Below are 24,234 nucleotides of genomic sequence, written 5' to 3'. Positions count from 1 at the left end.
CACCTTTAAAAATTACCTTTGTATTTTCAGCTTTATGGACAACATGTTACCATTAATTTATTACTTACTATTGAAGTATTGCTTTCTTTAACTTGTTCTAGGTTCACCGCCTTCTCAAGTTCAAGGGGATACATCTTTATTATGGGATTTTGTGACCCTTAAGTGTGCCTACACCAGAAGGGCTCCACTCAATCAAATTAGTTTCTTCTAATAGCATTTTCTTTGATCCTGTTAAAATTTTAGTTTCATTTTCTGGATCATCTGTGGTTCTACCATGTCTTGTGATGATGTGACCAACATAGGACATGCTATTCTCAATGCAAATGCACTATAAATTTGTATAAGAATAGGAAATTTCCTTCTAAGTACATTCCTTAGTTTCCCATATTACATGGATCCTTTTGTTTTTTTTTTTTTAATTTTTTTTTTCAACGTTTATTTATTTTTGGGACAGAGAGAGACAGAGCATGAACGGGGGAGGGGCAGAGAGAGAGGGAGACACAGAATCAGAAACAGGCTCCAGGCTCTGAGCCATCAGCCCAGAGCCTGACGTGGGGCTCGAACTCACGGACCGCGAGATCGTGACCTGGCTGAAGTCGGACGCTTAACCGACTGCACCACCCAGGCGCCCCACATCGATCCTTTTGAATGTAGCAGCACCTTGCATTACCTTCTCTCAGAAATAGTTGTAGTTTCCTTAGTATCTTTCAATTAATACTTAATAGCTTATCATCTCAACTATTTTGGATAATATTTCTCTATGTCCATTAGTAACATTTTCCTATATCAAGACCCACCTTTTGTATTCTATCAGTTATGTAATGACTTGGAGAGGTTTGTATCATAAGTACACCTGGAAATTTCATTTGTGTACTCCTTTTCCTAGATTGTTTATATGATTTTAAAGTGATTCCTGGTTCAAATCTTTGGGGATCCTCACTGTTTGTTTTTACTTTTTTCTGTCTTGAAATAATTTCTTTATAACTTCCTTCAACTCAAGGTGATTCGGCTTCCTAAACAGTCTTTGATGTGGAAATATAATCAACAACCACGTATTTTTCTTAATTTTCTTGAAGGTTTTTTTTTTTTTTTTAACTCTGATTGCTTAATCAGTCATGTTTTCTCTTTACAGATACAGTGCTGATTTCTTCTCAGTGACTTTATAGTGAACTTCCTAAGACTTAGTATTTTATCTCCTATATGAACTGTGTTTAAAAAATGAATCTTTTTAATGTAGGGTGGGTGGTATCTGTGTATCTTATATACATTTTGAACTAAAGGTTTAATTTTAATTTTAATATATTTTAATTGAATTTCCTCTGCCCCTTTATAATCAATTAACTTAGTAAGTTAAAAAATTCATTTCTTCCTGAGGATCTTTTTTTTCTTCTAAAAAGGTAACTTCACACAAATAGTATATTGGAATTTTATTTCAATGGTATTGCTTTTTTATGGATAAATAAATTGAATTTAAAGAGATTAAATAATTTGCCCAAATTCACTAAGCAAGGAGTTACAGAGTGGGACTATATGGAATCCCAAACCCTTGTTTAACCACTGTGCTGCATTTCTTCTTCAGGGAAAAGATGTGAAAAGGCATGACCTTGGGGCATGGAGATATTGGTTGAGCATATAAGACTAAAGGGAAGGGCTTGTATCTTAAGATAGCCAGCATTATAGAAATCATAGTATATTGTCTGAATTTAAATGAAAGAATATAGAATGTTTTTATTAAACTGATGAATATAGTCTATGGTGAGATTTCAAAAGCTGTTTGAGGTATTTTTAATTAAATGTCATTAGAACATATTTAATTACCAAGTTCATGTGACTTAAATATTTTGTGCTGTTATATCTTCTCCTTATCAAATTTATCATAATGTGGCCATAATTTTATTTCTAGGTAGTAGGCCTGTACCGATTATGTGGTTCGGCAGCAGTCAAGAAAGAACTTCGAGAGGCTTTTGAGAGAGATAGCAAAGCTGTTGGTCTGTGTGAAAACCAGTACCCAGATATAAATGTAATAACAGGTAATAAATAGTTTTTATTCTCTGTACACATTCTGGAAAGAATACATCTGTAGGAAAAGGACTTAAAATACTATTTTGTAGCCTAAATTTAATTGGGTTTTATTCTGAAGTCTTATTTTCCTTCCTTCACAAACATTGTATTATTTTCTGTGGGGAGGTAGTACCAAGATATGGTCCTTGCCCTCAAACAACCAATAAATATTGGGGGGGAAATACAACCTATGTTAAATTAGCTATTACTAGGTAGCAGAAGGAAAAAGGTACATTTTCTTCATAGAAGGATAAATAAAACACCATCAGAGTTCAGTTTGATTGTTGCCAGGTCATGTAAAGGGTATTGACTATTTGGATAGAGAATTCAGATTTATTTACTAGGCAGAGGGGACCCATCAAAGATTTTTTTATTTATTTTTGAGAGACAGAGAGAGGCAGAGCATGAGCAGGGGAGGGGGAGAGAGAGAGATACAGAATCTGAAGCAGGCTCCAGGCTCGGAGCTGTTTGTTAGCACAGGGCCCAAACTCACGAACTGCAAGACCATGACTGAGCTGAAGTCGGACCCTCAACCGACTGAGCCACCCAGGCGCCCCCCATCAAAGATTTTTCAGCAGGGGAGTGAAATCTTTAGAGAGATAGTCTTCAGGAATATTAATCTGGCAACTCTATGTGACGGATTGTAATTAAAAGAAACCAGAGGACAGAAGACCAATTAGGAAGCCTTAGCAGTAGTACCAGCAAAGAGGTGATAAGAGCTGAAGGAGTCTTGTAGCAGTAACAATAGGAAAGAATAGAACTGAAAAGATGTGAAGAAAGAGAGGGCCCAGACAAGCATGACTTTGATGCCTTGTTGATTTGGTACCATTTGCAGAAACTAAGAAGCTGAGAGGAGAGCTACTGCTTTTGGTGGAGAAATGTGAAAAAAAAAAAAAAAAACAAAAAACTATGAATTGGGTTTTGTTTCAAACTTATATACTGAATTTGAGGTACTAGTAGGTGATCTACATGGATATATCAGGCAAAGTAGAAAGTGCTCATCTACAGCTAAGGAGAGGATATAGTAAAATTTACCAAGTGGTGAGTATATTCCAATATATAACATTGGAAATATACTTCTAGTACTCCTGAGACGTGGAGGTGGGAAATGGCAATGTGCGGGTCATTAGCATATAATTGTAATTAACACTTTGTGATTGTCGGTAAAGTTTGAAGAGACAAGATCTTTGAGGATCTCCAAACTTTGGAGGCACGGAGACAAAGAAGTTCCAGCTGAAGAGATTGAGAGGATAGGAGTCAGAAAGTTTGGGAAACGAAAGACAATAGTTTAAGGAAAGGTATGAGGCAGTGTCATTTGATGGAGAGATCATATAAGATGGGAACAGAAATAAGGCCTTTGAATTTGGCCATTATGAGATTGTTTATCACTAATCGATATCTTCAGGGACTCTTGACTTATAATTCCGTGTTTTTGTTGTTGTATTTTATTAGCAAAGTTGTCAAGCATATATAAAAGTAGAATACTGTGACAAACCCTCTATATCTATTACCTGGCTTCCATAATCAACACATGACCATACCTGTCTCTTTTATACCCCTCATTTGATTCTCCCCTAGACATGGATTATTTTGAAATATGTCTTCAGTATCCTATCCTTTCACCTATAGATGGTTTGGTATGTATCTTCAGATCTTCTTTGTATTTTGATAGTTCTTTGTCTTCCCTCTACTGGTAACTGCCATTTTTTTTTCATGCTGTAATATTATTTATCTCTCTAATTTGATTTGTCATTTTACATGCAATTAATTGCCTCGGAGAGAATTTGAGGAAGGTTCAACCTGCACATATTAAAGAGGTTTTTGTTGGTTGGAATCCTTTAAAGCTTACTTTTAGGATTGAGGCTTTTCAAATAGTTGAGATTCCCAATCTCTGAATTCTGAATGACTATATTTTCATGTATTTAATACATACTCTTAGATAATCAAAACTTTGATCCTAACCATTTTAATTCTAATAGACAATAAATCAAGGAACTTTTTCTTTCTTCTAAATTTTAGCAAACCAGAGATAATGGTTACTTTTATTTTTGTAAAGGAAGAAAGCTTATTCTTTCTACAAAAAATGAATTATGTCTACAAAAAAGAAAGTAGAATTTTTCCCTTAATAATATGTAATTAACAAAATTAGTAAAGAATCCATTAAAGAGAGATTTTATAAATAGCAGTTCCCAGGAAATTACACTCTATAACTAAATGAAATATTTAATCTTGTTGAGGCATTATCTTAAAAAAAATTGTGCAAATATGTATGAATTAAAAAGATAACATGACGTGGCTTGATTTGATTATTTGCTATAAGACAAGGTCCTTAATTAGAAATTTGCAGCATGTGGAGATGATATGAACAATAGGTCAATGAATGTTAGATTTGTATCATTCGTTTCTAAAATTGAGTGTCTCCATAGTTTATGAATTGGGTATTTTTTTGCTCTGTTGTTTATACTCTTTCATTTCAGGAAAGCTGTTTTTCAAAAGAACCTAGAGCTATTTTCTTTCTTGATAAAAAAAAAAAAAAACAAAACAATGAAATGATGTAAAAGTTGTCTGACAAATATCATTGAGATTACAATGAATTATATGCAAGGTCTCATCATGTCTCAGTATAAAGGATATTGTTGATTTGTAGAATTTGCCAGTAATAATGTTGCCTCATGTGTTCCATGTGAACTCAAGTTTCTAAGTAAACTTGAAATATAATTAACAATTCAGTAGTTCTAAAAAAAATGAGATATTAATGAATGATAGAGTTTACTCACAGTTTAATGTTTATTTTATTTTTGAGACAGAGAGAGACATGAGTGGGGGAGGGGCAGAGAGAGAGACACACAGAATCCGAAGCAGGATCCAGGCTCTGAGCTGTCAGCACACAGCCTGTACTTTACTCACAGTTTAATGTGTTCTTAGTAGTTGGTTTGTCTAAAACACATAATGAAGTGCTCTAGACAACCATATTTTTCATGGGGTACAAAATTTAAGGTATGAAATCTATTCATATTTGTTTATAGCTCTTATTTATCAAAGGAACAAGAAATTAGAAAAGTAAAAATATTTATTATTTAGTGATTATTAGAAAAGAATAATAATCTTTCCTTCCTCCTAAGAAGGAAAATCCAATTTGAATGTATCTGACCTTTATAAAATAGACATCATATTGCAGGGTTACACAATCACTATCTAAGTTCAATACTTAGACATTCATTTGACCATGACTTTTCTAATTTTAATTCTTTTTAAATTCTTAATTCTTTTATTTTGCCTCAAAAGAAAACTTTATCAGCAATAACCCCCAAATTATCTTTAATTCTTTTATTTTGCTCAGAAGAATACTTGATCAGTAATAACCCCAAAGTTATCTTTAAACCATAAATAATTTTCTTCATTTATGTATATTAAATATGCATTTCCCCCACCATGCATATTATATGTTCTCTGATCTCTGGCACATTAACTTTCAAATTATTTTTGTTTTTCTTTACCTGCATTGAACATAGACACCTAAATTGTATAAATACTAAGGAATGCAAAACACTGAGGAATAGTAATAGATTTAGCAATCAAAATATACTGAGGCAGTATAGAGAGTCCATTTAATCACTTATCCTTCCCTATCTAGAAGTTAATTGGTTTACTTACTAAATATTTATTGATGTCATTTACTATATGTCAGGCATTCTTCTAGGCACCAGGGACAAGTGAACAAGATGAACAGTATCTCAGTCCTCATATATGTATTCTTGTAAGGGAAGAGAATCAGTAATCAATGAATAGTAAGATATAGTAACTTATGCATGATAAGTAGGGCAATGGGAATGATACTGATTGGAGGTAGTAGTCAACTTGGTGACTCCCATGGTTGGAGTGATCAGAGAAGAAAATTGATATGAGAAGTGCCTTTTGAGCTAAAATCTATATAATACAGAGTTAACCATTGGAAGATCTGGAGCTAGAGTTCTAGGTAGAGGAACAGAGTGAATTTTGCAAATTGAGAATTAATAAAATATAGGTACTACAGACCAGTCTCTGAGAAATAGAAGTAGTTTTAGTTATCAGAATGCCTTTTTTTTTTTTTTTTTTTTTTTTTTTTTTTTAGTGTGATGATACCTATTTTATCATGGGGATGAGTAGAATTTTCCTGTGTTGGTCCTTGTGCCTGAATGAAGGTGAGAGGCATATGGTTTCATAGTATCTAACTATTACAGAGCAACTTAGATGTTAGCCAAGAACCCCTTCTTTATTTACCTATAATTGCCTGCATTTTCTTCAGGTACATGGTAAAAGATGTACTATGTTGCACTAAATAAATTTTTCCATGTAAATTTTCCCCAAGTCTCCCTTACATAGTTTCTGTAGCATTAAAGACTGTCACCACAAACTTGTTATCTTATGGTTTTTATGTCCCCAAAGTATTCGAAAATGTTAAGGTTGGGGGCGCCTGGCTGGCTCAGTTGGTTAAGTGTCTGACTCTTGACTTTAGCTCAAGTCATGATCTTGTTTGTGAGTTCGAGCCTCCCATCAGGTTCTGCACTGACAGCACGGAGCCTGCTTGGGATTCTGTTTCCTCTTTCTCTGCCCCTCCCCCACTCATGCTTGCTTGCTCTCCTACTCTCTCTCTCTCTCTCTCTCTCTCAAAAAAAAAAAGATGTTAACATGGCAGTATGGCTTAAGATACTCATATCACTAACTTTTTGGGATAAGGTCATATAGCTAACTTCTAGATTGATAGGTAGTTACATAGTATATGTCACCATATAGTAAAAATACCTCCTCTCTATATCATTTTATAAAATCTTTTTATTTTTCTAATGAACTTAATTATTCTATATATAGAATTTTCTAATGTCTACATACAGAAAAGGAGCGATAACTTTTACTTTGTTGAACATAATGTGCATTGAACAGACTTTAAGTGCTTAGTATTTGTTAGTAATAATTCTCCCTTATTTGCCCTCAAATTATAGTGAAGTAAGTAATCTTGAACTTGTGTTAATTTAAAATTTCATTTATATTAATGGTTGCTTAGTGTATTATACAAAGGATAATGGTATTTGAAATATGTGTTTTACTAAACTATAACATTATCTTTTCTGGAGATCTTTTAGGTTTTAATTTAATTTAATTGCATTATAGGGTGAGTCTCAAACTACCAGGGCATATTAAGTTTCGTTAGAACTAACAAGTCTTGCTTTTTGTCAAGGAACACACGTGGAATCTTTTTTATTTTTATTTTTTTAAATCATGCCCTAGAGGGTTGGTAGCTGTCTTTATTTGGCAGCTACAGAAAATTGGGTTTTCACTTTCTAACTGTAACTCAGTTGTCCTCTTTACACCACATGTTGCTATTCATTGTAGATAGGTTTAGACTGCAAAACTAATGATGGTAGTAAAAAAAGTCACATGATATAAGTTAAGGAATGGGAATAAACAATTACTACATGTCTACAGTGTATAAAATGCTTTATTGTTATCATCACTGTACATCTAGCATGTATTGATTGTTAGGATATGTCAAGCTCTTTATACATATTCTGTTTCTTCTTATATGTCAGGAAGAAGTCTGGTCAATATACTCTTGGTTTCCCAGCACTATTTCCAGATTGTTATCTTTTCACTGTTGAACAGAAACTTATGCTCTTCTGAGAATAAAGCTCTCTAAAGTTTCATGGTGCATACCTACACTGCCTCTGTCTTTCCTATTTAAGATTATCTGCAGAACTCTTGGACATTCCCATTTATTCAGTGAATACTTTTTTAAAGTTTTTTTTTTAAATTTTAGAGACAATGAGCAGGGGAGAGAGGGAGAGGGAAAGAGAGAAAAGGCAAGGGAGAGAAAAGGAGAGAGAGAGAGGGAGGGAGGGAGAGGGAGAGAGAATCCCAAGCAGGCTCCACATTTAAGGCAGAGCCAGATGCAGGGCTCTAGACTATGACTTTGGGATCATGACCCAAGCCAAAATCAAGAGTTAGATACTCAACTGACTGACCGAGCCACCCAGGCGCTTCCAGTGAACAATTTGGATATCTTACCAATGGTTATATTTCAAACGAAAGTCCTGTCTTTGTCCTAAGTGATTTTAACATGCAAACGACCCATCCAAAATCTATTAAAAGACTACTTTCTTTCCATTGGATTGTCTTTATACCTTATCAAGAATTTATTGACCATAAATATGAGGGTTTATTTCTGGACTCTCAGTTCTGTTTCATAGATCTGTATGTCTATCCTTATATCAGTACCACATTGTTTTGATTAATGAAATTTTATAGTAAAATTTGAAATTTGGAGGTGTTAGGCTACCCATGTTCTTTTTGTTTTAAGATTTTTTTGGGCTATTTTGGCTTTTTCATACTAATTTTAGGATCAGCTTGTAAATTTCTGTGAAAAAGCTACGTAGGATTTTGATAGGTTTTATGTTGAATCTATAGTCAGTTTGGAGAGTATTTTCATTTTAACAGTATTAGGTGTTGTGATCTATGAACATGGGATAGCTGTCCATTTATTTTTTAAATTTTTTTCATAAATGATTTTTAGTTTTCAGAGCACAAGTTTTGTATTTCTTTTGTTAAATTTATTCCTAAGTATTTAATTATTTTGATGCTGTTGTAAATGGAATTATCTTTTTTTTTTTTTTTTTTTTTTGGACTGTTCATTTTTAGTGCATAGAAATACAGTTGAGGGGCACCTGGGTGGCTCAGTTGGTTAAGCATCTGACTCTTGATTTCTGCTTAGGTCTTGATCTCACCATTGTGAGATCGAGCTCCCACGCTGGGCTTTGCACTGAGCATGGAGACTGCTTAAGATTTTCTCTCTTTCTCCCTCTGCCCTTCTCCCCATGTTCTCTCTCTAAAATAAAAATTAAAACACAATACAGTTGATTTTTGCATATTGATCTTGTACTTTGCTAAACTCAATTATTCTGTTTTTTTAGTGGATTCCTTAGGATTTTCTATATGCAAGATTATGTTACCTGCAAATAGAGATATTTTTACTTCTCTCTTTCCAAGGTGGATCCTTCTTATTTCTTTTTCTTGCTTAATTAACCCTGGCTAGAACCTCCAATGTAATGTTGAACAGCAGTGGCAAGAGCTGAACATCCTTATCTTGTTCTTGATTTTAGGAGAAAAGCATTCCGCTTTTGACCATTACTTACGATATTAACTGAGTTTTTCATAGATCGCTTTTAGCAACTTGAGGAAGTTCCCTTCTATTCCAAGTTTTTTGGGTGTTTTTATCATGACAGTGTGTTGAATTTTGCTCAATGACTTTTATGACTCTGTTGAAATGATCATGTGGTTTTGTCCTTTATTCTATTGATATAGTATATTACATGAATTGGTTTTCAGATGTTAAGCCAACCTTTGCATTCCTGAGATAAATCCCACTTAGTCCTGATGTATATTCTTTTTTTTTTTTCCTTTTTAATATGTTGCTGGATTTAGTTGCTAGTATTTTGTTGAAGAGTTTTGTGTCCTACACGATATTGGTCTATAGTTTTCTTGTGATGTCTTTTTCTGGTTTTGGTGTCAGCATAATACTGGTCTTGTAGAATGAGTTGAGAAGTGTTTTCTATTTTTGGTAAGAGTTTGTGAAAAATTAGTATTAGTTCTTCTTTCAGTATTTGGTAATATTCAACTATCACTTAAACTATCTGGGGCCGGGCTTTCTTTTGTGCAAAGTTTCAAAAATTATTAATTCAGTGTCTTATTATAAATCTCAGGGGCACCTGGGTGGCTTAGTTGGTTAAGCATTTGACTCTTGATTCAGGCTCAGATCATGATGGTCTCATGGTTCATGAGTTCCAGCCTTGCACTGGGCTCTGCACTGACAGCACAGAGCCTGCTTGAGATTCTCTATCTCCCCGCTCTCTCTGCCCCCACCCTGCTCATGCTCTCTCTCTCTCTCTCTCAAAATAAATAAACTTAAGAAATTGTTTAACTATAAATATATTCAGATTTTCTATTTCTTCTTAAGTCACTTTCAATAGTTTACCTCTTTCTATGAGTTCTAGCTTTCATCTGAGTTACCTAATTTATTGCCATATAGTTATTCATAATATTCACTTATAATCCTTTTTATTTCTATAAGGTTGGTAGTGATGCCCTCTTTCATTACTGATTTTAGTAATGTGAGTCTTCTTTTTTCCTTGGTCAGCTTAGTTGAAGGTTTGTCAATTTTGTTGATCTTTTCAAAGAAACAAATTTTGATTTTATTTTGTCTATTGCTTTCTATTATCTATTTCATTAATTTCTACTCTGATCATTATATTTTCTTTTCTTCTGCTCACTTTGAGTATAACTTCCTCCCTTTTTTCTATTTTCTTAAGGGAAACAAATCATTTATTTGGGACCTTCCTTCTTTTCTAATGTAAACACTTAGTGCTATAGATTTCTTTCTAAATTCTAAACTTCATCCCACAAATTCCGATGTGTTTTGTTTTCATTTTCACTCAGTTCAAACACTTTTTAATTAAAAAAAATTTTTTTTTAAATTTTATTTTTTGAGAGAGGGAGAGAGAGAGAGACAGTGTGAGTGGGGAGGGGCAGAGAGAGAGAGGGAGACACAGACAGAATCTGAGGCAGGCTTCAGGCTCTGAGCTGTCAGCACAGAGCCCGATGTAGGGCTTGAACTCACCAGCAGTGAGATCATACCTGAGCTGAAGTTGGATGCTCAACCAACTGAGCCACCCAGGCGCCCCTTTAAAAAAATTTTTTTAATGTTTATTTATTTTTGAGAGAGAGAGGGAGAGGGAGAGTGAGGGATCGGGAGGGGCAGAGAGAGACGGAGACACAGAATCCTAAGTAGGCTCCCTGACACAGGGCTCAAACCCACGAACCGTGAGATCATGACCTGAACCGAAGTCAGACACCCAACCAACTGAGCCACCCAGGCATCCCTCATTTTCTGATTTTCCTTTTTCTTTCTTCTTTGATTCATGGATTATTTAGAAGTATGTTAGTTTGTGTCAAAATATTTACAGAATTTTCCAGATACTTTTTTATTATTAATTTCTCATTTAATTCCATTATAATCATAGTACATACTTCATGTGACTTGAATCTTTTTGTATTTATTTAAACTTATTCTAAGGTCAAGGATATGCTCTTCTGTGTGGTAAATGTTTCATTTGAACCCTTGAGAAGAACGTGTGTTCTGGTGTTTGGAGATGTAATATGCTATAATTACCAATGCAGTCAAGTTGATTAATAATGTTGTTCCAGTCTTCCATGTCTTTATGTGTTTTCTTTCTTCTTGTTAAGAGAGGCATGTTGAAATCCTCAATTACGATTGTGGTTTTGACTCACCCATTTTCTACCTCCCGTTTTCCTTTAAAGACTTACACATGTATTAGGTCACTGGTATTTGTTTTACAGCTCACCGACATTCTGTTCATTTTTCCAGTCTTTTTTTTTAATCTCTCTGTTTAATTTTAGTTATTTCTATTGCTGTGTCTTCAAGTCATTAATCTTCTCTGCTAATATTAATTTAACTCATTGTATTTTTAATCTCTGATATTTTAATTTTCACTATTAGAAATTTGATCTTTTTTTCAAACATTCTTTCTCTCTACTTGGCATGTTCAGTCTTTTCTTCTAGCTTCTTAAACATATGAAATACCATATAATAACTGTTGCAATGTCCTTGTCTACTAATTCTATCAGCTATGTCATTTCTGGGTTGGTTCACAATTGATTTTTCTCCACATTATAGATCATATTTGCCTGCTTCTTTATACACATGGTCATTTTTTATTGGATGTCAGATGTGAATTTTACCTTCTTGGGTGCTAGATATATATATTTTTTAATTTTATAGACACTCTTGGGCTTTGTTCTAGTATACAATGAAGTTACTTGGGAACTTCACTTTTTGTAGGTGTGCTTGTAAGCAGAAAGAGAGCAGCTTTTAAATAAGTCTTCTCTTTTTATATTTCTTTGATTCACTACTGAAGCAAAACCCTTCTTTGCATTCATATTAGTTTCCTGTGGCTGCTAAGTGCCACAAACTAGGTGATTAAAACAACAGAAATGTATTGCCTCATGGTTCTGGAGGCTGGAAGTCCAAAATCAAGTTGTCAGCAGGATCTTGCTCCCTCTGAAACCCGTAGGGAAATTCTTCCTTGCTTCATCGTAGCCTTTGTTTTTTTGCTGGCGATCTTTGGCATTCCTTCATTTATAGATGCATCACTCCAGTTCTCCGGCTTCACACAGTTCTCCCCTGCTTCTTCACATCCTCTTGCCTTTTTGTATGTCTGTCTCTGTGTCTAAATTCCCCTTTTATAAGAACACCAGTCAGAATGTATTAGGGCCTACCCTACTGACTTCATTTTAACTTGATTATCTCTGTAAAGATCCTGTTCCAAACACGGCCACATTCTGAAGTGCTGAGGGATAAGACTCAAATATATGTTTGTGGAAGACACAATTCAAGCTGTAACAGTACTATACCCAAATATCGTAAGTTACGAAGTTTTTCACTTTGGTTGCTCAGAACAGGAGCTATTTATTGCCTGCTAGTATAAGCTCCTGAAATTGTTCCCTTTAATCTTTTTGGGTGGTTCCTTTTCCAGCCTTGGTTAGTTTCCTCACCTGCACATGCTGATCAGTACTCAGAGACTCAGGGGGATTCTTGGAAATCTCCAGAGGTGTTTTTTTGTTTGTTTGTTTTTTGTTTTTGTTTTTTTGAGCAGCTATCTACTCTAATACTCTGTCCTGCAAGCTCTAGCTGCTTTGACTTCCTCAGTGTTCTAGCTTCCTCTCCTCAACTTAGCTGGACCTACTAGCTACCTGTGTTTGCACCCCCTCACAGTGACTTGGAAAGGTTTTCGGGCAATAAGGCAGTTATGAGCACACCTCATTAGATTCCCATCCCTTAGGGATCACTATCCTTCTTTGACTGATGTCTAATATGTTGGACACAGTTTTTTAATTTTTTTTTTCAGATATTTTATCTGGTGTTCCCAGTTGTTACAGGCAGGAAGTTAGATCTGGTCCCCATTGCTCTGTGTTGGTTAGAACAGCTGTTTTTCTGTTTTTCTGGCCCCAGTGCAAGCTGCTTTGAAATACTGTGATGTGGCTATAAAACTGATTGAGGAAGCTTTCTGTATACTGAAAAGATCTCAAGGATATGATGTTAAATGAAACAGCAAGAAACAGAACAGGACATGATATGCTATCTATTATGTAACAAATGATAATAATAGTAATACATTATTTATATTTACATAAACAAACATGGAAGGATCCATAAGAAACTAATGAATCATATTACTATCAAAATTGAAAAAATTATCAGATGGTGGTGGGGGCTCCAGGAGGTGGCATCTTGCACTGTAGTTCACGCTCAGTCATGTCAGAGCCCAGGTCATTGGATGCCAGCCCGGGGTCCCCGGCCATGCACAAGGCAGGGTGTTGAGGCATAGGTTGGAAAACTAGGATACTCAAACCAGACAACTGCAAGATGCTGTCACAAATGCGGGGAAGCATTTCGGAGAGCTGTGCCAAACCTTTGCTGCTTATGTGCGGAAAAATGCCAGACTGTGAGACAAAGCAGACCTACTGGTGAATGAAATCAACGTGTATGCCTCTACAGAGACCCCAGGTTTAGAGCAGGGCCTGAAAAAATAAAGGAGGGAGGGAGGGAGGGAGGGAAGAAGGGTAGGAGGGAGGGAAGGAAGGAAGGAAGGAAGGAGAGAGAGAGACAAAGAAAGAAAGGAAGAAAGCAGGGCCTAAAAAACGTTTCTGATTAGTTTGCCAAACTTCAGTATTATCAACAAGCAGAGGTTGAAAGACTTGAAGCCAGAGTAGTTGAACCTTTGAAAGCTTATGGAACCATTGTGAAAATGAAATGAGAGGATCTCAGAGCAACGTTAATAGCAATGAATTGGGAAGCCAATCAGTTAATTAACTCAGAAGGAATGCATATTATTGTATCCTTTGACTTTTGATCTTTTTTTGTTTGTTTTGTTTGTTTGCTTTTTAATGTTTGTTTATTTTTGAGAGAGTGCAGGTGGGGGAGGGGCAGAATGAGGGGGACAGATGATCGGAAGTGGGCTCTGCGCTCATAGCAGCGAGCCCGATATGGGGCTTGAACTCACAAACTGTGAGATCATGACCCGAGCCGAAGTTGGATGCTCAACTGACTGAGCATCTGGCTTTTGATCTTTAAAAAAATGTTTTGTAAGGCAGAAACTTAACTGCAGAGAGCCACAATGGATGCTACCTGAACAACTCGTCATCTGGAGGAAACTATTGACAGTTTTGAAAAGCAGAAAATAAAGGACATAAAGACTATATTTTTAGAATTTATCACTATTGAAATGTTACTTCATGGCAAAGTTTTAAAGGTCTGCACTGCTATCTACCAATTTATACAAAACATTGATGAAGATTTAGAGGTTTTTCGAAATTGTCCATATCAACCAGATTATTCATCCTGTTTAGATATTGTCAGAGCAGATCCAAAGTCAACTCTTCAAAGATCACTGTCAGCTAAGTGTGTATCTGCAATAGGACAGATAACTAATAAAGGATCAACAAGCAAAAGATGATGATGAAGAGGATGATGAGGACTTAGATGTTACAGAAGAAAATTAGTTTTCTTAAGTAATTTCACATTTCATTTTTCTTTTTTTTTTTTTTAATGTTTATTTTTGAGAGAGAGAGCAGGGAAGGGACAGAGACAGAATCCCAAGCAGGCTCTGTGCTATCAGCCTGACACAACGCAGAGTCTGACACAGGGCTTGAACTCACCAACTGTGAGATCATGACCTGAGCCAAACAAAGTCAGGCGTTTAACCAACTGAACCACCCAGGCACCTCTCACATTTCATTTTTCATCTTAAATGACTTGGAATCCAGAATTACTACTTTGTAAAACTTTATACTGGCTTCATAGACATTAAACCTCAAAATGAAGTCCTACTGGAAATGAAAATTAAAGGAAATTTATGCTGACCAAAAATGAAGATTTTAAAAAATAATGCACACCAATCATTTCAATATCCTATCTAGCAGTATGTGATTTTTGAGTAGGTTCCATTTAAAAAAAAAAAAAAGATGATATATTTCAAAAGTATTTTATATTAATGCACTATACCTAGTTGAGATTGCAATATAAATACTGTAGATGAAAAAACCAAGAGATCTAACATTTCCACTTGCTTCTTTTGCTGTCATCACCAAAAAAGGGTCTTTAGTCATTCTGATTAAATACAAATTCTGTTCCATAAAGTCTTATCAAAAAGATAGGTTTTTTTTTCTGTACTGTTTTTCCCTTTTACTACAACCTGAAGTTTCCTTATTTGATGCATAATTTACTTTTCAACAAGAATGTAATTACTTTTGATTAAAGGTAATGGGACACTAGGATATCAGTGTCTTAAAACTACATAAAGCATAAATTTTAGCTTCACATAAATGTGAAAACCGTATTCAGCCTGATTCTGGTTTTAAAATGAAGATGCTATTACACTAAAGCATTATTACACTAAAACATATAAAGCAGTACTACAGTTTCTGGAAATCTGTAATTTGGTGGAATGTGGCCTAAGAAAACATCATGGAAAACCATAAATCATTACAAGTCTGTAAAAATTTTACTAAACCGCCATCTAATTAATGAAAGAGTATATACTTTTATTCTTGAAAATAATACAGCCTTTCAGTAAGTACAATACTTGTGTTTCTTTGGATGAGAATTGTACTTTTGTTATTTCATGGATACCAGTCAGGCATATAAAAATTACGAAATTCATAAAATCATTTGGGATAACCACAAAAAGCAGTCTAAGTTCTCAGTTTCGCTGAGAGCATGTTCTGAATTGATATTGTTTAGTTTTAGGTTTTTGGTGTCCGAAAATCTCCTGTTCTCCCTTATGATCACATTGTAGATTTTAGCTAGTGCCTTACCTACCTTGCTTATATGTAACAACCATAAATCACACTTTCCTGTTTCCTCTACCGTAGGTGATCTCTCTTAGTTCATGACCACTGTGGTGTGTTTGGAATTGACTTCCCTCACTCTTGTTATAGTGACAAGTGTGATGATTTCTGTTCTTGGCTTTTGGTTTTATTTATTTGATATTAAGAATGATTTTTCCCCCTCATACAATGCTGTAGCACTTGAGATTATCCAACCACTCATAAATATGTTTAAGACACATAAGAATATTAAAGGGGAAATATATTTATATAACTCATTTATTTGCAAGGCCTTTTGACCACTTTTTTTCCTATTGAGGTATAATTAATGTATAACATTATATTAGTTTCAGGTGTACAACATAGTGATTCAGTATTTGTATGTATTATGAAATGGTCAACACAAAAAGTCTCCTTAACCATACATAGTTACAAATCCATTACCATGAATAGTTAGAATTTTTTTTTCTGTGATGAGAACTTTTAAGATTTACTCTTGTATGTCAATTATGCCTCATTTAGAAGAAGAAAATAGAAAACATTTAAAATTTATTCTTTCCCAAAATAAGTTACTCCAAATTTATCAAAATTCCCAACCCCACTTTTAAAAATCTGATGGCATAACAGGAAGATGTGATTTCAGTTTATGCAAACAGGTATTTTGATCCAACCTTCTTTGGATACAACCCCAAAATCTACAAAATAATGTAAGGGAGAATCCTGTTTCTCATCAGTAAATAAACAAAACAACTTGCAAATACACAACACACTATTATGAAACATGATGTTGTACATGGACAGTTGGTATTCTTTACCAAATAAGAGTATAGATATTAAAAATCCATGTAATTGGAATAATTTACAATTATATTAGTATGCCTTGCTTTCTCAGCTTTTGTTTCACATGCATTTATAGAGGGCCAGAATCAATAAAGTATATGTACTGCGAATTGCTTACTTTATGAGTAACAAACCTAATAATATGTATGATAATTGGAAATTATGTGTGTGCATTTTTAGCATGGTTGCAAAACAAGAAGTCAATTACCAAGGCAATTTATAAGAATACAAAATGTTCACTAGCATAATAGTTTTTTGTTGTTGCTTTTGTTATTTTCAGAATATTAAAGGTTAACAATACTTCAGTTAAAAATAATTCACCACAGTTTATTTTATTTTGAAGACCAATTGCTATCTGTCTTTGTTTTCTAAAGGTGTTCTTAAGGACTATCTAAGAGAACTTCCTTCTCCTCTGATAACAAAGCAACTTTATGAGGCTGTAATAGATGCAATGGCAAAAAATCCTTTGAAAATGTCATCAAGTGGATGTGAGAATGACCCAAGTGACTCTAAGTATACTGTTGACCTGCTTGATTGTCTGCCTGATGTTGAGAGGGTGAGCATCAGTGGTATACCTTTTTCCCTGAAAGCCAGCTAATGAATATATACTTAGCTCCAGAGCTACAAATAGTTTTTCAGGTATTTCACATTTGTGGCACTTAGGAGTTTAAGCTCTGCCTTTACTAAAGGCTCCTTAAACAGCATAAATATAGATGACAATTTTATCTTTTCTGTAAATAATTTTAGTCTAGGCACAGGTACTTCCTATATGTTTTTAAAGAGTATGGTTACCTTATTATTAAAATAATATATGCTTATTATAGAAAAATTGAGAAGATATAGTAAAGAAAATGGACAATTGCAATTATCAATAACCAAAGGCAACAATAATTAACGTGTTAGTTAATTAACTATATGTAGTTAATGTATTTCCTTTTAGTATTTGAAAAATATGGTAACTGTTTCAGTGTACGTGGCTTAGCCTTAAGACTTAAGTAACCCTCACCACCACCATCACTTTCCTTCTTGTGTCTTCCCATTTACCTCCTCACAATCTAAATCTTGGGACCAGTATCTTCAGGACCAGAGGAGATAAAAGGGTAGCTGGGTCTGCAGAACCAGTCTCAACCTAACTTTAGCTGTTGTTCCTTAGAACAAAAGAGAAAATAAGAGAGAGATGGCTGAGCTTGTCCAGATGAGGTCAGCTTTGCCTATATTTCTTACTATGTGAGGGTAGAAAGGGCAAGAGTGAATGTGTGAAAATATTAAGCCCCAAAACTTCATTCACCTTTACTGTCCCCTTCCCTATGCTCGGTCCAGTTAGATTAGTAAGTATACTCCTGTGGGTGAGAAGAAGGGAACAACTACAAAGAAGTAAGCAGAATTAAAAGGGTGGAGTGAAGGGGTAGACATATTCCTTCTTCGTTGCCAGGTAAAATTGTATCATTTGACTTACGCATGAGGAAATGAGTGGAAATTTAAATCACCTGCTCCAGTTATATAGCTTTTATGAGTGCTGTAGTCTGTTACCTGAATTTATAGGTCTTTCTGGTCCTAAAGCTCTTGCTATTATCATCCTTTCTAAAAAGGCTTCATAATATTCCATTGAGTGGATTTGACATAATTAATCACTATTCTCTTTTGTATAATATTTAGGTTTTGAGCCTATTTGTATATATTTTTATGCAGAGATTTCTTTTCAGTTAGAATTACTTATTTGGAATAGAAATAATGGAATTGTTGATTTAAATGATGTGAACATTCAAAGGCTCTTTTTTTAAAAATTTTATTTATTTTTGAGACAGAGACAGAGTGTGAACAGGGGAGGGTCAGAGAGAGAGGGAGACACAGAATCTGAAACAGGCCCCGGGCTCCAAGCTGTCAGCACAGAGCCCGACACGGGGCTCAAACTCATGGATCGCAAGATCATGACCTGAGCCGAAGTCGGACATTCAACCGACTGAGCCACCCAGGCGCCCCTCAAAGGCTCTTAATATGTTTTCATATTACTTTTCAAAAGGGACACAACAATTGCATTTTTTGGCTCATCTTTATTTAGTAGACAAAAAAATATTTTACTTTAAATTGTATTTCTTGGTTTGCTATTGAGATTAAATCTAAGATATTTAGCCGTGTGTGTGTGTGTGTGTGTGTGTGTGTGTGTGTGTGTGTGTTGGTCACAGCATGGTATGCTGAAAGCAGCCTTAAGATGTCAACATATGTAGAATCCCACTTGTGTTAGCAAATGTATAGTGAGTGGAGATGAAGAATGGATATTTATTATTGACATTGCTTTTATGATTCATATATTTGATTTGTTTTGATTTCAAAATATCAATTACAGTCTCCTCTAAATTTTCTTCTTTCTTTATTCCTTTCTTTCTCAGCCGAACATTAGAAGAATATTTATTTCGGCTGTCCTTATTTCTTCACCACTCTTGACTACTCAACACATTGTAATCTGGCTCCCTACCCTATCTTTCTGGACTTGTTTTTGCCAAGGTTACTAATGACCTTCTGATCACTGAATCCATTTTTTACTTTTGGCTCTAGAAATAAGTCATTTTGATTTTTTTTTAATAATTTTTAAAATTACAGTTTTACTTGGCATTCATTTCTTTAATACAATTATGAAGAAGAAATTATACACTCATTTTATTTGTTAAATGATTGATCACATGCCAGTACTTCAAAAACATCATTTCTTTCCATAATTGCTTAGACCTAAATAACCTTCCACCCCTTACTAGTTTCTTCAAGTTTTGAAAAATATTCTTTTTGGGGGCACCTGGCTGGCTCAGTTGGATCCTTGATCCTCAGAATCGTGAGTTCAAGCCCTATGTTGGGTGTGGAGATTACTTAAATAAATAAAAATACTTTAAAAAAAAGTATTCTTTTTCAACAACAAAAAAAATTTTTTTCATCTCTAGCTAGTCTATTCTTTTTTCCATGGTTTGTCTACTTGAAGTATTTGTTAGTTAAGCACATTGGCCTTTTTCCTATTCTGGATCATGATAGACCCTGGCCACGTTTGAAATTGTTAGCTTCCTAAGTTTAAGGCTGGCAGTCCCCTGATTATGACTAGAGGATTTATCTGTTCTTAAAGATAAACACTCTTACCTAATCCCTTTTCCATCATAGCCTTTGCTATTGTCAGTTTAGAGGAGGGAAGAGAAGAAAACGTTGATGTATATTTTCCTAGGGACGCCAGTTGAAATTTGGAATGCATTCATGAGCCTTTATAAAGACTATACATTTTAACCATCTAATCAATCAAATTATGTCATTGGAACCTAAGGGTCCAAGCTTTGAAACAATCTTTTGAAAAGTAACAGAATGTCTGTTTATATTTTCTGCTGTAAATTGTGTCCTTAAATTTGCTCCTGTGTATGACTTTACTAAGTGAAATGTAATTTAACTTAATTCAGGCAACCCTAAAGATGTTGCTGGATCATTTGAAATTGGTGGCTTCTTATCATGAAGTGAATAAGATGACGTGCCAGAACCTGGCTGTGTGCTTCGGACCGGTGTTATTAAGTCAGAAGCAAGACACTAACCATAACAACAGAGTCTTTACTGATTCAGAAGAACTTGCAAGTGCTTTGGATTTCAAAAAACATATTGAAGTTCTTCATTATTTACTTCAACTCTGGCCAGGTAAATGATTCTCTGGAAATACTTTTCTCTTTCAAGGGCAGAGTGTTTGAATTAGCTAATCACTAAATATGCCCATATATGATTGCAGAAAATATTTCCTAGATTTTGCTTTTTCTATTTAAATATTTTGCTTTTGCTGATAATATAATAGACCTATAGATCACTGTGCACATTTTGGATTTAGTCAGATCAGGATTTGTATCCTGGTTGTGTTACGTATTAGCAGTCTGGTCTTGGGCAGGTTCTTTAACATCTTAGAGCCTCAGTATCGTCTTTTGTCATATGGACTTTAATAATATTTAGGGAATTTATAGGAGGCTTAAATAAGGAGTTACGTATGTTAAGCTGCTCAGTGCAGTTCTTGTCACATAATAGGTACTCTGTAAATATTTTTTTTTTTTAATTTTTTTTTTTCAATGTTTATTTATTTTTGGGACAGAGAGAGACAGAGCATGAACGGGGGAGGGGCAGAGAGAGAGGGAGACACAGAATCGGAAACAGGCTCCAGGCTCTGAGCCATCAGCCCAGAGCCTGACGCGGGGCTCGAACTCACGGACTGCGAGATCGTGACCTGGCTGAAGTCGGACGCTTAACCGACTGCGCCACCCAGGCGCCCCGGTACTCTGTAAATATTAACTTCTTTAGTCCTTCAATCAGTTCTTCTTCCTGACATTTTTACTGTATTCATGGTCATTCTTCAAATTATCCAGGCTTGACTTGACAGTTATCTTTGATCTTTCCATCTTTCTTATCCATCCCTTGTTCCAGTCAAGAACAAAAAGCTGACAGTTATTTTCCTACTATATCTCTTATATAGTTTCAGAGCTAAAAGGAATACATGTTTAATTAGATGTTCTAATGCTGTATTTAGGTTCCAAATTTTTCTTATCCTATAGTAATGCCTGCTTCCCTTCCCTACCCTGCATAGTACCAAACATGAAAGTACTTAGGAGCTCTATGTAGCATACAGTGGTAAAAGTGGTTGGCTCCTGGAGTCAGGCTTGGATTCAGATCCATTGTGGCCCAGGCACATACTTTAATTCCCCTCAGTATGCTTCCTATAAATAGCGCCTACCTCAGGGTTGTTGTGAAGATTCTGCAGATAAAGCATCAAAGATAGTGACCAAAGTGTTTTGCATAAAGTTAGCTCTTTGTTACTCTTTTAATGATATATGTAAGGATAGACCAAAGTGCAACAAAATGCTTGATTTAGTCTTAAAATACATCTAACTAATTTTAAAAAGTGAATAAAAAACTTCAACTTTTAAATTTGGAAAGTTAAAATTTTTGCTTTCTTTCAAACACAAGCTTAAAAGTCATTTCTAATGTGTCTTTTAACATTGGTATATATAATTAATTGGTATATATAATTAATTATTTAAAATTGGTATATATAATTGGTATATATAGTTAATTGGTATATTAATTAATATACCAATTGGTATATATAATTGGTATATATAATTGGTATATATAATTAATTATTTAAATTGGTATATATAATTGGTATATATAATTAATTATTTAAAAATCCTGAATCAAGATTCTTTGGCTAATTGGTTTGATTTCTGCATTTGGTGCCCAACATAAGGGATCTCTGAGGTTAAAGTTTCAAATGTGTTTTCTATAGTTTTTCCTACAACTGCTTTAATTGTAATAAACATCAGGAATTGGGAAAGGAGCCATCTTTGTTCTAATCACAAATTAAAACTTGCTTACCTGGAGAGATAAACACAGTTTACTATCAGTACCTGATTTCTTTATCATTGATTCTGTATCAGAGGTTAATGTTATTTAAAAATAACTCCTCTAAGGACCTGAATACACATTTTTCCAAAGAAGACAAATGGATGGCCAACAGACACATGAAAAGATGCTGAACATCACTTGTCATTAGGGACATGCAAATCAAAACCACAATTAGATATCATCTCACACCTGTCAGAATGGCTAGCATCAAAAAGACAAGAAATAACAAGTGTTGGTGAGGATGTGGAAATAAGGGAACCCTGTGCAGTGTTGGTGGGAATATAAATTGGTGTAGCTGCTATGGAAAACAGTATGGAGGATCCTCAAAAAATTAAAAATAGAAATACCATACAATACAGTAATTCCACTATGGGGTATTTACCCAAAGAGAATGAAAACACTAATTTGAAAAGTTTATTGCAGCTTTACAATAGCCAAGATATGGAAGCAGCGTAAAGTGCCCATCAGTAGATGAATGGATAAAGAAGATGTGGTGTATATACTAATTATGGAATATTACTCCGCTATTTAAAAAAAAAAAGCGATCTTGCCATTCACGACAATATGAATGGACCAAGAGGGTATCATGTTAAGTGAAAGAAGTCAGACAAAGGCAAATACCATATAATTTCACATATATATGGAATCTAAAACCAAAACAAATGAACAAACAAACGAAAAAACTGGAAACAGACTCATAAATACAGAGAACAAACTGGGGGTTGCCAGGGAGGAGATGGCATGGGGGAAGGAGTGATATAGGTAAAGGGGACTAAGAAATACAGACTTCCAGTCTACGGCCATACCACCCTGAACGCGCCCGATCTCGTCTGATCTTGGAAGCTAAGCAGGGTAGGGCCTGGTTAGTACTTGGATGGGAGAAATACAGACTTCCGGTTATAAAATAAATAAAGTCACGGGGATGAAAAGTATGGTATGGGGAGTATAGTCAACAATATTGTGATAATGTTGGTGACAGATGATAACTACACTTACTGTGGTGAGCACTGTGTAATGTATAGAGTTGATTCACCTGAAAGTGATAATAGCATTACATGTCACCTATACTTCAATTAAAAAAAACATCTGCCTCCTTTTCTATAACCTGTACTTTTCTTTAGTTATAGTACCTCAGACAAAGGGCGGAAAGATGAGAGTAAATACCAGTTAGTTTTGCCCTCTAAATCATTTGTTTTTGGATTCAAGAGAAGGCAGACATCAAATAAAAGTAGTGCAGTGACTGTGCGTGAGAAAGTTGATAGTGATACAGAGAATGAGCCATAGTGCATTAACTTGGTAAATGCCCATCTCTATGTGTTAGATAGAAGGTTTGACTCCTTGCTATGCATATCTTACATATTTTTGTTTTTGGAATTTCCCCTACTCTGGAGGTAAAAAAAAAAGAGTTGGTTCCACATTTCTCCCATCCACCTTCGTTTTTACTTTAACTTTTGTGTTATTTTTTGTTTTTTCATTTGGGGCAATAGTGAAATTTGCTTTGAGCTTTCCATTTGAAAAATCTTATCTTCAAAGTGATCAGTTAAAATCCTAGCATATTGGCACCGAGAGGTAAAAATCATCCTGCCAGTGGTATTTCAGATTGTCTTCTGCCAAGCCCTAAGGTTCTTTGGAAGCAGCTTTGGAGCCAGATTGGCAACAGGTGAGGGAACAAAATGGAAACACACTTCCCTTTTGATCAAAACAGTTTTTGTTTCATCTTTTATATGTATTGGATTTTTATAAATTGTTGCTTTTTAAAAATGGTCTTGCTGTTGTAAGAAGAATATTGAAATTTACTGATAGGCCACTCTTTCTCTTTATAGAAGGGGAAATAGCTTTAGAGAGAGTGTAACTCCTAGACTAGCTGTTTGCTGTATCACATTTTCTATGATGAGTAAATTTTGGGCAGGTTTTTTTGGGAAAAAGCTATCAATTTTTTCCTATTCCTTTTTGTTTCACTTTTCTCACTAGACTAACCTTTATGAGGTCAGG

General features: G+C 34.8%; 1 protein-coding gene across 2 annotated transcripts in view; it reads left to right on the top strand.

Moving 5' to 3' along the window:
- The window catches only part of SYDE2 (synapse defective Rho GTPase homolog 2), a 52,321-nt gene that overhangs the window by 22,795 nt on the left and 5,292 nt on the right, over window positions 1-24,234 (top strand). For both annotated transcript variants that reach the window (XM_025912359.2, XM_086717437.1), the window contains exons 4-6: window positions 1,904-2,030; window positions 17,211-17,392; window positions 20,265-20,493. In XM_025912359.2, the coding sequence (XP_025768144.2) occupies window positions 1,904-2,030; window positions 17,211-17,392; window positions 20,265-20,493 (538 nt within the window). The remainder of the gene's footprint in view (window positions 1-1,903; window positions 2,031-17,210; window positions 17,393-20,264; window positions 20,494-24,234) is intronic.

The sequence above is a fragment of the Puma concolor genome, chromosome C1, assembly GCF_028749965.1.
Source record: "Puma concolor isolate L17-30 chromosome C1, mPumCon1.1.hap2, whole genome shotgun sequence".
NCBI classification, from domain to species: domain Eukaryota; kingdom Metazoa; phylum Chordata; class Mammalia; order Carnivora; family Felidae; genus Puma; species Puma concolor.
Note: the sequence above shows the minus strand (reverse complement) of the source record. Positions and strands in the feature narration are given on the sequence as shown.